This window comes from Sciurus carolinensis, chromosome 18, assembly GCF_902686445.1.
Source record: "Sciurus carolinensis chromosome 18, mSciCar1.2, whole genome shotgun sequence".
NCBI lineage: Eukaryota > Metazoa > Chordata > Mammalia > Rodentia > Sciuridae > Sciurus > Sciurus carolinensis.
In genome coordinates this window covers 25,762,278-25,776,472 of record NC_062230.1, presented here as the reverse complement: position 1 = coordinate 25,776,472, position 14,195 = coordinate 25,762,278, and the positions used below count along the sequence as shown (strand labels likewise).

Genomic DNA, 14,195 nt, shown 5'->3' with positions numbered 1-14,195 from the left:
GGGTTCAATCCCACCAAAAAAAAAAAAAAAAAAAGCTTGGTCCAATTATCATTATTTTAAAAAGAGAGAAAGAAAACTAAGGACGTAAGTTTGACTTTTAACTGTAGTTTGATTGATCCAGACTATTTGTCATTATAATGCAGAATCAAGTACAGCCCTGCCTGAAGCCACTCTGCCCTGTTTTGCAATGTTAGTGAGGTTTTCCTCATCTGCCTCTCAACAGCTACTCTATCTTGCTCAGTCAGTCACACATATGATGGAATATTCATATTCAAAGGAACAGCTGAGCTGGGTTTGTGGCTCAGTAGTAGAGAACTTGCCTAGCATGCGTGAGGTACTGGTTCGATTCTCAGCACCACACATAAATAAATAAATAGTCCATCAACGATTAATAAAAATATTTTTTAAAAAAAAATCAACAAAGGAACAGTTCAGCTTTTCCTCCATATTGTCCCAAATTAAATGACGCACCAGCCATCTCATAGTTTATTTTCACAAGAGGCTGTTGTAGAATTGCTGGCTTAGAATTGCTGGCTTAGAATGTACTATCCATAAACTCTTTTTTTATATACTTATTTACTTACATACTTTGTTATTTTTATGTGGTGCTGAGGATTGAACCCAGTTCCTCACATGAGCAAGGCAAGCACTCTACCAGTGAGCTATACAACTCCAGCCCTCCATAAATTCTTAAATAGTAAAATAAATGAGTTTATCTACTTTCTTTTAACTTTCTGTCTTCTGTTTTATGTAAAGGCTGCAAAGAAATTTGTTTCTGGCCGGAAGTCAATGGCAGCGAGTGGAAATTTGGGGCATACACCTTTTGTTGATGAGTTGGAACCCTGAAGCACATACTGCAGGGGAGAGAGCGGAACATTTTCTCATCCAGTCTGTAATAATTTATCTTTTTTTCTCAACCAAGTAAAATATAAAACATAAATGCAGGTAATTAATCCCAGGTGACATAGAGTCAATAAAACATTCTACTTAAATGTTTTTCTTGCATTTTTCCTGTTTAATCAACAAGCATTTATTAAATGCTGAGATCTTTGTTTTATTCTCTCTCCATTTTTTTGAGATCTTTGTTTTAGATGTCTGGAAGGAGGCAGGAATCTAATAATTTAGTCCATCAATCATATCAATTAAGAAGCATCAGAAATTATTAAAATTGAGTCTAAGCAACTACCAGGGTGAAAATTTCCAGATTATTATTGGTGACATTTTAAGATGTCATTTGGGATAACAACAATTAAGTGATCTGGGTAAAACCTCTTTGCCTTTCTTTTACAGTGAAATCATTTCTGAAAAACATAAATTCCCTATGATTCATGCCATGTAACTGTTACATTATATTTCTGATTTATTTTCACTGTGGCAGTTCTCATTTTTCTCTTCTATTTCTCATCTGTTTCAATCCTGTCTCTTTCAAATAATTATCAGGCCAACACTCAAAGTAACAGTAGGGCTGAAGGGTTGCTAATATGAATAACTACCCAAAGAATATAATCTAAATATCTAAAGAAAATATGGTATTTACCTCAACAAGTGAAGTTCTCTACCATGTTCATATATTCTGATAATGGTTTCCTCTACCACATTTTCTAAAAGATGGGAAATTCTCAGAGGGTCTTAATGACTTGAATTGCTATTTTGAGAAAAAGATCTGTGAGACCCCAGGGAAGTCTTTCACTTTCTCACTGAAGGTCTCTAAAGGCTTTTCCACAGTCATGAAAAAGAATTGATAAGTCTGCACATAATTCCTGTAAGAATTCCTGCAGACTTGTACATGGCAAGGCACGGAAATCGGGTGTTTTAAAAAATGTTCGTATGACCACATATTTGCAAACTATTGCCTAACCAACCTTCTCAACTTGGGCACAGTCCTCCAGCCAAAATACATCTGAGGTAGAGGAGACTGAGGAAGAGGAGCTTTTGTCCATCTTCACCATTGTCCAGTATGGAGATGGGGCTCTCACTTCTTTCTTATGATCTCCATGAATCATCACGTCACAGTTGATGTCTTTTCCGACACTAACAGTACGGCTCTTCTTTTTATACCTGTGCCATTCTCTGGAGATAGATACTGGTCTTCTGGCAGAGTGATGCCCAGGTGACTGTGGATATCTGTAGTACTTAAGTTTTTTATCTGAAACTACGTCTTCATTGTCATCACTGCTTGAGAAAGATTCATCTTTTTCCTGCTCAGTTTTCTTTGGTGAACTGAAATAGAATAGTGAATGAAATGAATGAACATTTATAGTCCCCTAAAGCAATTCTTAAAACCTGCTTTGTTTCATCAAAGTACCTTTAAATTTTTTTCCATATAAATCCTGCCTTAAAATTATTTCACGCTACTTTAAAAAGCTTTGCGGGGCTGGGGAGATAGCTCAGTTGATAGAGTGCTTGCCTTGCAAGCACAAGGCCCTGGGTTCGATCCCCAGCACCCAAAAAAAAAAAAACTTTGCATAGACTTAAGCCAGGCTACTGACCAGAGTATTAGGAGGTCCTAAAGGATAAGTTAATTTCACTGCACCTAGAATGACAAATTCAACCTGGCCATCACCTCCTGAGAACCCTATTCTCATGGGCCATATGACAATAACAGAAAAGATCCAGAGGGGTCAGGAAATAGTGGGCCTCAAGTAGTCGTCTTCAAATTGTCTTTTTTCCTGGCATTGCCACCCAGAGCATTGTTCTCTCCCTGTCCTTGGCAGTTTACATATGTAGATTTTGTTTTGTTTTGGTACTTGGGTTTGATCCCATAGGCAATGACCTGAACCACATTCCCAGCCCTTTTTTATTTTTTATTTTGAGACAGTGTCTTAATAAATTGCTTAGGGTCTTACTAAGTTTCTGAGGCCAACCTGGCACTTGTGATCCTCCTGCTTCAGCCTCCCCAGGAACTGGGATTACAAGTATGCACCACCACACCTGGCTCAGACATGGATTTGTAAAGCACCCTTCTACCACGTGGATATTACCATTCACTATTCTTCCTCTCTATCATCATCCAAAAACTTTAAAGGTTTTTTTGTTTTTTTTGTTTTTGGCGGGGGTGGGGGGGTTGTTTCTTCTCATAATTGGCCCCACTATTGGCTCAAGCCTTCTTGAAATTTGGATGATGCTTGCCTGCTAGGAACTACAAAGCTCTGGACTTTTTAAATGCATACAGTACTTGTGCTTGCTAATCTTTGCAGAACAAATACTATCCATCACCTGCCTTCCCCCATCCTTGTCCTAACTCTAAAACTAGATCTTTGTGATTATAACCCTGTGACATTCTGTCTTGCTAATACAAAACATGTCTTCCCCACCCATTCTGGCAATCTATCAGACTTCCTAGTGTTATCACTAATATCCTTGCCAGTCTGCCTGGTTTTTTTTTGAAGTTTCTTTCCTCTAATAATATACAGCTGATATTGAGTCATTTTTACTGAAAGTATCTAGTCTCAAATGGTATGATTTCCTTATCCTTAGCCTAGGATCATGCAAGAAGATCTAAGACCGGAACAATTTGAAAAGAAAAAGAATACAAGTTATTTTTTTTCAGATTACAAGAGGTATGCTCTTGGTAACTATATTAGGCAATTGTAAGGAACAGATGACCAAGCTAGGCTCTTTAATTAAACCAGCATTGGATAATAAAAACACAGCCAGCAGAGGTCAGCATTGGCTGGAATCAGATTTTACACCACTAGACCTACCCAGGGAGGTATATGAAATATTCTGTTATGCACACAGTGCCATCTGCTCCTGTAAAGAGTCATACTGTAAATCCCCTTCCTTTCCCCATCTTCCCCTTCACTAACCCCTGCCTCATAAGTTATTAAAATGCCTTATATAGAAGTACTTTGCTTAATTAAGAAGGAGACTTAGGGGCTGGGATTGTGACTCAGTAGTAGAATGCTTGCTTAGCATGTGTGAGGCACTGGATTTGATTTGCAGGACCACATACAAATAAATAAAGGTTCATCAACAGCTAATAAAAATATTTTTTAAAAAAAGACTTAGAACATGTATCATCCTTCCCTAAGTTTGTGGGGTTTAGCCTCAAACTTCTGTTGCACTCTTCTGTTTATCTTTGCTTTTGAATGGTCAGCCTGCCATCAACTTTTAATATTCAGAATCTCAAACTCTTCTAAGTAGTGAACAAGCTTAGGACATGGCAGCTCTACAAGCAAATGGTTAAGGGTTCAGGCTTTAGAAATGTACTATCCAAAATGGGCTGCTAAGTTTCAACTGAATAAATTTGAATAAAAAAATTCCCCAGTTGCAGTACACATATTTAAGTGCTTTATAGTCACATGTGGCTAATGGCTACCCTACAGGACAATTCAGATGCAGAACATTCCACCACCACAGAAAGTTGTTACTGACATTATAAAGCCCTTGCTGTGGTCACAACACCACAGGAAGGAAGCAAGGAGTAAGTGTTCACTGTTATTTTTAGATTTAAAGTTTTTTTTTTTTTCGTTGCAGATGGACACAATACCTTCATTTTTTATTTTATTTTTATGTGGTGCTGAGGATCAAACCCAGTGCCTCACATGTGCCAGGCAAGCACTCTACCACTGAGCCACAACCCCAGCCCTAAAAAAAAATATTTGCAGTACTTGGGATTGAACCCAGCAGGACTCTACCACTAAGTTACATCCCCAGCCCTTGTTTTTTTGAGAGAGGTTTTGCTAAGTTGCTCAGGCTGGCCTCAAACTTGCAATCTCCCCGCTTGTCTCCCTAGTCACTGGGATTACAGGTGCACACCAATACCCCTGACTTACTTTTAATTATTTTTAATCAGATCAGGATTGACTTGGTCACTGGAGAAAAAAATATTCCTCAGCCTGCCTGATCTGAAGGGAACAGCTGCTCCCCAGCTCAAGCCCACTGTCACCATGTGGGAGTGCTTTTCAAATACACAGAACAGTGTAAAAACAATTTAATGAAAAATATTATAAGCAGTCACCTTGGTGGCCACCAGCCAGATCAAGAAATAGAGTGTTACTGGTCCCTTATTAAGTCCTCATGTATATTCTTTGCTTGTTATAGGTCACTGGTCTGGGTTTTTTAAGTGCTGAGAACTAAGCAAAGCACCTCTGGGTACCACTTCAGATCCTTGGCCCACAAGTTTGAGTCTCTGAAATAAAGTTGATATATGGGCCATTTTCTAGTCTGCAAAGTTCCTGGCCATATCCTTTGAGACTATCCCCATAAGCAAAGGTATAGGACTGGGGCTGGGGCAGAATGCTCGCCTAGCATGCATGAGGCCCTGGGCTCCTTCTCCAGTACCAGGGCAGCAGGGAGGGGGAGTTACACAGTGACAGTATCTAGTGTTTAGAAATCCTGACAAAATTGAGAACCAGTCTTGCATCAGAGGACAGAATTCAACACAGAATAATCTCATATTCTACACCTTGTATTCTACAGAATACTCCCTCGTATATCTGACCCTCAGAAGAATCCCTATTACAGATAAAGAAACGAACTCTCAATCCCAGCCACTTGGGAACCTAAGGCAGGAGGATTGCTGGAGGAACGAAAATTTGAGGCCAGCCTGGGCAAGGAAGGAAGGAAGGAAACGAGCTGTTGGATTATTTAGGTAATTTGAGATTCCTAACTGGATTTCAGTTTTGCACTTTTCAATAAATGAACCCTTCAGCACATTATAGTCCCATAATAGATTTAGTAGAACAAGACAGACTCAGGCCCTGCTTTCATGGCATTTACATTTTCCCAGGGAAGCATAGCAAACAACTCATTATACAGATGATTGAATTAAAAGTGGGATAAATGAGGAGAGTGCTATGAGTGCCGTGACAGGTGGTCCCTACTGTTCTAATGCCTCTTAGAGAATGCTTGCACTGTGAGCTTTCAACGATGCATACTGAAGAGCAATACTCTTCTAGGCACTTTGCAGATGGAAGAACAACACACAGCAGAAAACTGAAATCCAGTAGGCTAGATAAAGGGGAGAAAACAGTATGAGATGAAGCTGGGATGGCAAACCATAGCATTATAAGCCAAGGTAAGAATTTTTGTCATTTTAAAGGTGGAACATAACATGATTAAATTTACATTGTGAAAGGACCACCCTGTATAGAGAATGAATAGGAGATAAGAGTAGTTGCAGGGAGACCCAAATGGTGACTTTGTCTAGGACAATGGTAATAGCCAGGGAGAGAAGTGGACATAGGTGAGAGATAAGGAAAATGACAAATTAGTGGTTGGCTCTCAGGGTCAGGGATGGAAGAATCAAGCACAACCCTAGACTTCTGACATATCAAGTAGGCAGACATGCCCCCAGTAAGACAGGATCACTGGTGAGGTGGCTTTTGATTTTAAGCGTAATGAGTTTGAGGGGTTTATGATAAATCCAAATGTGTGGGTGTTTAAAACTTGTGTTCACAAGTTTAGAGATAACACATTTGGAAGTGATTAGCGTATAGATAGCAACCATAGGCATCGATGAGATTGCCTCGAAGAGCAAGGACTAAACCTAGAGGAACTCGAGTTAGCAAAAGACCAAGAGGAGGTGACCAGAGGTAACAGGAAAATCAAGGGAATCAGGTAACACAGAAGCCTGAGGAAACTGATATGTCAAGTAGAGGGGAAGGAGGGGTTGGTGAAAGTGTCTAATGCTGCTCAGAAGCCAAGCAAAATAAAGACTGAGAAGAGTCCATTAGAATCACTAAGAAGGCTGTGGATGACGCTAGGAAGGGGCCTCTGGGCAAAGCCTGGATGGAAGTGGGCCAAGGAGCCCCTGGGAAGTGCACCTGCTGAGGAAATGGAGGCAAAGGATGGGGTAGTGGTTGAAGCCAGTAGGAAGAGGGGAATGGAGTTGGTGGGTTTGCTAAGATGGAAGAAACTTGAAGGGGCTTAATTGTTACTGGGAACCAGAGATAAAGAAGTTGACGATGCAAGACAGAAAGGAAACAGGAGTCTCAGTCTGACTGCAGAAAGGCGCAGCGCAGGTGATTTGGGGACGGTCTTCCTATCAGTGACTGCTGGTTGTAGTTTATTCACTACAAGTTGTGTTTATCATGCTGCTTTAGCTGAGGTCCAGTCGAATATGCTTTCTGAAAGGATTTAGGAATTCACCTACTTATCCTGGCAGTGTTACCCATCTCTTCTACCATGGTCCTCCCATCTGATTGTTCTCACATTCAACCAGAACCCTGTACTTGCCAGGACCTGGGGTTCTGTATTGTAACAAAGAGTTCCTAATAGGAGCTACTTACCGTGTAACTGGGAATTTGGTCTCAGGGATTAAATCATATATTTCTTGCCAATCTTGGGGTATAGCAATAAAATCTCGGTACACCTTGAATTGTAGCACTGTTCCTATGGTGATATTTTGCAAAAGCTTTAAAAATTCTCGTAGAGTATACCCTAATACATTGGCATGGCCAACGCTAATCAGAACATCACCTAAAGGAGGAGAAATACTGTCAGTAAAATTAAGATAATGGGTTGAAAAGGGCAATATTGATTTCTGACTTTATTGTGGAATTTCTTTTTATATTGCTGGTTCATTTTGGACCAAAACTAGACTTCAGCCTTTATTTATTAAAAACATTCAAAGTGTCCTTTGCATAATGAAGAATGTTTGCAAGATATTTCTTAATAGCAGTATAATGGAGGATATTAAACCATGAGACATTTCTAAAGTTCTCGATATAACAGAGGTTATAAACCATTTATAGTCTGAACCATCCTTTAGGATTCTAAAAGTTTGAGACAAAATAGGTGACTGTTACTAGTAAAGGAAAAAACCATTTACACTAAGCGATAAATAAGTGACCTACTTTCTATTGTACCTGCCTGGCAATTTCCAGTGCCCTCCCCCATAAATAGACTATATTAATCAAGCCTTTCATTTTAATTTTCTGTCCCATGCAGAATTAGTTGGGCAAATAATTTTGTAGGAAACACTGGGCAATTATCTTGCTTTAATTATGCTGAAGCTGTGTATGCAGAGAGTATATTGGTTCAAAGGAATATGACCGCTGGACCCCCTACTTTAGGGCAATGCTGGACAGGGAGGGGCTTCTGAAACCCCAGTAGGTGGAAGGAGAACTACATTTTGGCAACAAAGCCCTGGATCCCCAAAATGGAAAAGTTAAAAAAACACAATTATTTACTGGCACCAACCTCCCCTGCCTCCCTACCTTCCCAGCTGTGACATGGGCCTGTGAACAGTGCCAGGCACCAGGCACACCTGTCCGGGTCGTTGAACCTGGAGGAGATGCAGGGCAATGGACAACAGCATGCGGTTTCTAGGAGTAGCACTCCACACCCTTTGTTCTCTTCCCATATTCCGAGCCTGGTTCTCCAGACTCTGGAGATGCCGTTCTGGCAGATGCAGTACCCTAAAGTCAGTGCCTCACCTGTTTTCCGTTGCTGGCAGTGAAGAACTCTGCCACTTGCCTTCAGCAAGGACTTTGAGAAAAGTTCAGCTCTTTAAGGCCAGACTCACACTGGGCAAAATCTTAGTCCTCAGAGCTTGCTAGGTACTGGCATCCTACCAGCAGGGATAGAAACTTTATAGCTGACATGGGATGAAGTGACCTGGATGAAGTTAGAAGTGATGTGTTCACCTCTCTGTGCGTAGAAAGCTAGGGACCCTCCAAACACCTACTTTCCAAGCCCGCTGAAACTCAACCTCAGAGGAGAAAGGGATCAAGAAGAAGCACCTTCTCTGAATCTACATCCCAGTTAGCTACAGTCAGAATTTACAATGATCCCAAATGAAGCCTTCAAGGAACACCAAGGATTCCCAGAGTGCTAGAGCCCATCAGAAACAAGTGATTAGTATTCCAATAAATGAATACTTAGGAGGATGGAGGAAACCTTTTACCTTGGTCTTAAGAATTAGCTGTGTGTTAAATCAGCCACATACCTGAAATTTCACTTCAGAAAAGACAAGGCTTCTCCCAGCTCCCTGCAGGCCACAGGAACAGCTGCTCCTCCAACTGAGGTTAATTACAATGGCAAAATAAAAAAAAAAAATCCCCTCTCTAGATGAGCTTAACTTGCCTCCTGTTAAAAGGAGTGTTTATAGCTGAAAGCTATGACTTGGCATTCTGCTTAATTATGTTGTAAAAGGGTGACTTTTATCAAGAAAGCAGAAAATAAACAGCTTAACACCCTGCCCTTCTGGCCGTAAACCAAGCATGTCAGCACGCGAATGTGATTACTCTGGCGTGAACGCTGCCCTTACAGACAGACGCCAATTCGGTGTTTAGGAACGCCAACCTCATTACACATCTTTTTTTTTTTTTTTCTGTTTTAATGGGCTGTAGAATGACATTGCATAAACTTTGTCTCGATTACCTATATTAAATCAACCTTGCAGCAGTCATGCCACTACTGAAAAACACATTTTATTCTCTCTGTCTCTCCCAACTGGGTTATAAGTTGCTTAAGTTCTATGTGGTTAGGGACCAAATCTGCTTGACTCCCCACTGCGCCCACGGTGCCTAGCTGGGTGCCTGTGCTCAGTAGGCATTCAGGAAACACTGACTGAATGAAAGAAGCCCGGTATGGGCAGTGGCCAGGGCACAGGCTAGCATCTACTGTCAAAGCTACATTAAATTCCTAAGGACTTGGTTGACAGTCTGTTTAAGTCATAATGATCGAGGTGGATTTAAAGTTTAGCCAGAATAAACTAACACTAAACTAAATTAGGAAATTGAGATGAAACTCCATCATGAAACACCAAAGAAGAAACTTTAAAACACGGGAATAAGAAATAGTGAGACTGGAAGGCAATGGAACCAAAGAAATAGAAAGTTTCTACACTTACTGCCTCCCATGATCTCATGATCATTATTCACAAAAAATGAATCACAGAGACTGAAACCTAGACACTGAAGTGGCTGACTTTTCATGACGAGACCTGGGCTCTGGACTCCCTATGTACTCCCTATGAAATCTCATTTCCAGTTATGAGGCAATTGTCTAGAAAGGTATGGGCTTTCTAGGCAGAAACGGGTTCAAATCCCAGCTCTGACCATGGACTAAGCTGTGTATACTGAGCAAATTAATTCATCTCTCTAAGCTTCTATATTTTATTATTTACATTCTAAGAGTTTTGCAAACACTAAATTCAATAACAAATGTAGAAATACCTTGTACAATGCCTGGCACAAATACTCACGTACTGTTTGTTTATTAAGCACAGGTATAATAAACATGCCAGTACTATAGGCAAGCCCTGGATTGAAAAAAGATGCAAAAGAGCCTACTAGCTGTAGCCCCACCGTGAGATTCTGTGTCACAGGGGTGAGCCAGGACACACTCCCATTCCACTCCAGCACACTGGAGCATGCACCTACCTGGTTACCAATGATCATTTGTCACCTGACTCAAGAGCTGAAAAGAGGAAAAGCCCACAGATCCTGTCCTGGAGTTCTTTCAGTCAGTACTATGGTTTGGATTAGTGTCCCCCACGTGTTGAAGGTTTGATCACCAGCTTGTGGTGCTTCTGAGAAATGCTGGAACCTTTCGGGGCCTAGTAGAAGGAAGTTAGGTCATGGGGGGGCTGTGCCTGGAGGAGATATTGGAACCCTGGCCCCTTCCTCTCTTTACTTTGCCTCTCAGTTGCCATGAGACGAGCAGTTTTCCTGACCACACACACCTACCGTGCTTTGTTCCAAAGCAACAAAGCCAACCAACCATGGGACTAAAACCTCTGAACCATGAGCCAAAATAAACCTTTCCTCTTTACAAGTTTTTACCTCAGGCATTTGTCACAGTGACAGAAAGTTGACTTAACACACTCTCCCAGCTGTTTGTTCCCCAGCACCAAGTAATGCTTTGGATTCTAAGATAAGTTAAACTTTCATCATAACATTGATCTACTTTCTTCTCTAATCTGTTGTTTCAAACCCTACCTGAAAATTAGAATCGTCTGAGGAGCTTTTAAAGCATGGGCTGTCCTGTCCTAACCCTACACTAGTTGAATCAGAACTCTGGGGAAATGGGGCCCAAGGGATTCTAACAGGTAACCAGGTAACTGGGACTCAAATATCACAATCATTTCTTATTTAAAAAAAGACACAAGTCTAGAGAATCTATAAGTCAGAACAGTGTAATAATTGCTAATATTTCTAGAGCACTTAGAGTTCTCAAAGCACTTTCTTTTTTGGGGGAGGGGAGTACCAGGGATTGAACTCAGGGGCACTCAACCCCTAAGCCACATCCCCAGCCCTATTTTGTATTTGATTTAGAGACAGGGTCTCACTGAGTTGGCTGCTGCTGAGGCTGGCTTTGAACTCATGATCCTCCTGCCTCAGCCTCCTGAGCTGCTGGGATTACAGGTGTGCGCCACCTCACCCAGCCTCAAAGCACTTTCGTAAAAATTATTTCATCAAATCCTAGCAACCCTGACAAAGATAAGATTCCCCCAATTTAGAGATGGGGTAACTGAGACCTGGAAGGTTAAGGACCTTTGCCCAGTATCACAGAGCTAGAAAGTGACAGGGCCTGGGCCAGAAATCAGGTCACCTAACCTGAAATGTATTTTGCTTTTGACCACTTCACCATCCCACCGTGCCTCACTCCAGGTACAGCACCAGGCCTGGGGAAGGCACTGGGAAAACATATCTCACACCAGATACAATGTACACCCAAAGACTAGTAAAACCCTGGGGCCCTGGGATCTGACAGAGGGTTCAAATTCCAGCTCCTCCATGTGGCTGCGGGGAGATATTTGATTCTTTGTGTGTAAGGTGGATTAATGCAGAATCTACCTCTGGGGTTTTCAGGAGGGTAAAATGTGATCATGGGCCCAAATGTTAGTGATGATTAATACTGCCCCAAAACAAAGAAATCTTTATCACAGAGAGGCATAAACTCTGGAGTGACACTGGATTTCCGGTTGTGGCCACTTAACAAGATGCACATGACCTGGACAAGGAACTCAGTCTCACTGAACCTCAGTTTCCTGTAAAAGGATGATAATAACAATTCCTACCTAGAGAAGAATTAAATGAATTAGCACATCGGACAGTGAGGTATGTGATAGCAATTGGCTGGACCGCAGAAGGTTCTCCATCACCGTCATCATATTATTATGGTTATGCTGAGACGGCGAGGCACCCTGAGGGCAGATGAAGGGAGACATGGGGAAACCACAGTCACCTGGCTTGAGTTTCCCATCCTTGGCTGCAGCCCCCTTTCTGATGAGGTGGGTAATCTGGAGGTAGGGCCCATGCTGGACGATGATCAGGCCTAATCCCAGTCTGCCCACAGTGAGTTTGGTCTGCTGTGTTCTGCTCAAGTTGTGGACAGAGTCCTTGAACTCGAAGCTGAGTTGACTTCCTAAGAGAAAGAGGGGAACTTGTTTCAGTTATTTACTGAGACAGAAGCATGGCAGTAAGTTCCCAAGATTCTGAAGCCAGGCTGCTGGGGCAGTTTTGGAATCTACCTATTCCTCAGTTTCTTCATCAGTAAAATGAGGGTCATAACGAGTCTGTTAAAGGGCTCTTGCACAATGTCTGACGCACCATGGAGGTCTAATCACTATCAATTATTATTATCCATTCGCTTAACAAATATTTATGGCGCTTAGGCCCTGAGTTTACCAATGTGAGTCAAACAAATGTGTTTCTTGCCCTTATGGATCTTATAGACTACTGGAGGAGATATCAGTTATGTAAATCTATGTTGGATCACAAACTAACACAAGCTATGAAGGAAAAAAGCAGAATGCCCAGAGGGTGAACAACAGGGGGCCATGGGCTCTTCTGGGGACAATCCCTCAATCAGGTTTCCCCGAGAGGGTGAATACAAATTTAGAAAGGACCAAAAATATTTACTCGAAAGAGGGAGAGAGCAAATTGTCTGAAGGTTCTGAGATTCCGGAAGCCCTACCAGGAATATGAAGGAGACTACTAGGGAGGAAGGGGCAGAAGGCCCAGTGGTGGGGCTGACGGGCTGGTGCTCAGGTTTGCCTCAGTGAAAAAGCTCAGAAGTGATTCAAACTGGACACGACTCAATTTGCACTTAAAACAAACTTTTGGCTGCTGTGTGGTGTGTGGGTGGTGGAACCCAGAGTTGATTCGAGAAACGGAAAGGTTGCTGCAGTCACCCAGAGATGTAAGAGTGGTAACAGAGGAAGTGGACAGTAGATGGATCCAAAAAGTATGTGGGAGGGAAATCCCAAGGCCTGCAGGAGTGAGTTGTAGAGGTGCTGAAACATGCTTTTTACAGAATCAACTCTCACAAGGAAATTTCAAGGATTAAGGAGTGATTGAAAACAAGTCTTTTTTTTTTTTTTTTTTTCCTCCAGAGGAATCTTCTAGAAGGTTCCTTTTCAGAACACAGGAAAGTTCTGTGGGGAGAGCTGCTTTCTGCACACCAATCCAGAATTCCATACACAGCTCTTCCCATTAGAATGAGTGACACGCATTACAACTTGCCAAGCCCTAGCTAAGGCCATGAGACCAAGTTTCATGGTCTTTGCTGAGTTGTGGGGAACTGGCAGGATTCACAACCCTTTCCTCAAAGCAAAGGTCTTTGCCCATCTCCAAACTCATCTTCCCCCAAGCCAGAGACACTTTCTGGCTGTAAAACTACCCAGGATAAAGAAGATAAGGTCTTCAGAGATCTTTTAGGATTACAGGAGCAGATTGGGGCCCGGGTATGCCCTTCTTTGAGCCTCTGGTTCCTGGGCATACAGAGAAGTTCATCCTCTGCAGGGTCTGGGTCCCAACCTCAGCTTGCAAATTAAAAATGTGCTTTGTGGTGTAATCTATGTTTCAAAAGTCAGCCGGGTAAGCAAATGAAGCCGGACTCAAAAAGCTCCCTTCATGATTCCATTTTTATGACATTCTTCATGGAAAAAACACAAGTCTAAACAAATGAGAGTGGAGGAAGTAGGGAGAAGGAAGAGATTGGTCACCAAGGGGCAGCTGCAGGGAAATTTGGGGGACGGTAGTACGTTCCTTGTCTTGTGGTGGTTCAGAGTGGGTGTATGCGTGTCCAAACGCGCAGAGCCGCCCCCTGAGAAGGGAGGCCCTCCTGTGCGTAAGTTATACCTGATAAACAACGGTAAGACGTTAGCTTCCAGGCCAAGGAAGTGACACCCCCATTTTACAGAAGAGGAACAGTGAGTATGGCTTGAAACCGAGGACATCACCCTCTCCCCATTCTCCCCAGTTACCATATCCGTATTTTCGAGGGAACTGCTCCAT

At 42.1% G+C, this 14,195-nt stretch overlaps 2 protein-coding genes across 2 annotated transcripts in view; one reads left to right on the top strand and one right to left on the bottom strand.

The window, feature by feature from the left end:
• Positions 1 to 996, top strand: part of LOC124969833 (cytochrome b-c1 complex subunit 2, mitochondrial) — a 23,690-nt gene extending 22,694 nt beyond the window's left edge. The window contains exon 14 of the mRNA XM_047532783.1: positions 757 to 996. Coding sequence (XP_047388739.1) covers positions 757 to 846 — 90 coding nt within the window. The 3' untranslated portion in view covers positions 847 to 996. The remainder of the gene's footprint in view (positions 1 to 756) is intronic.
• Pdzd9 (PDZ domain containing 9) lies at positions 718 to 14,195 on the bottom strand. Its single transcript, XM_047532946.1, has 4 exons — positions 14,165 to 14,195; positions 12,142 to 12,321; positions 7,236 to 7,425; positions 718 to 2,220 (listed from the first exon to the last, which is right to left on the bottom strand). Exons 1-4 carry the CDS (start codon positions 14,193 to 14,195, stop codon positions 1,854 to 1,856), a joined length of 768 nt encoding a protein of 255 aa, XP_047388902.1. The 3' UTR covers positions 718 to 1,853.

Coding starts and splice junctions, on each gene's coding strand:
- Pdzd9 (XM_047532946.1), bottom strand. CDS start 14,195: ATGGAGCAGTTCCCTCGAAAATACGGATATG. Junction 7,426..12,141: donor GGATGGGAAACTCAAGCCAG/GTGACTGTGGTT, acceptor CTCCTCCTTTAG/GTGATGTTCTGATTAGCGTT. Junction 2,221..7,235: donor ACCAAATTCCCAGTTACACG/GTAAGTAGCTCC, acceptor ATTCTATTTCAG/TTCACCAAAGAAAACTGAGC.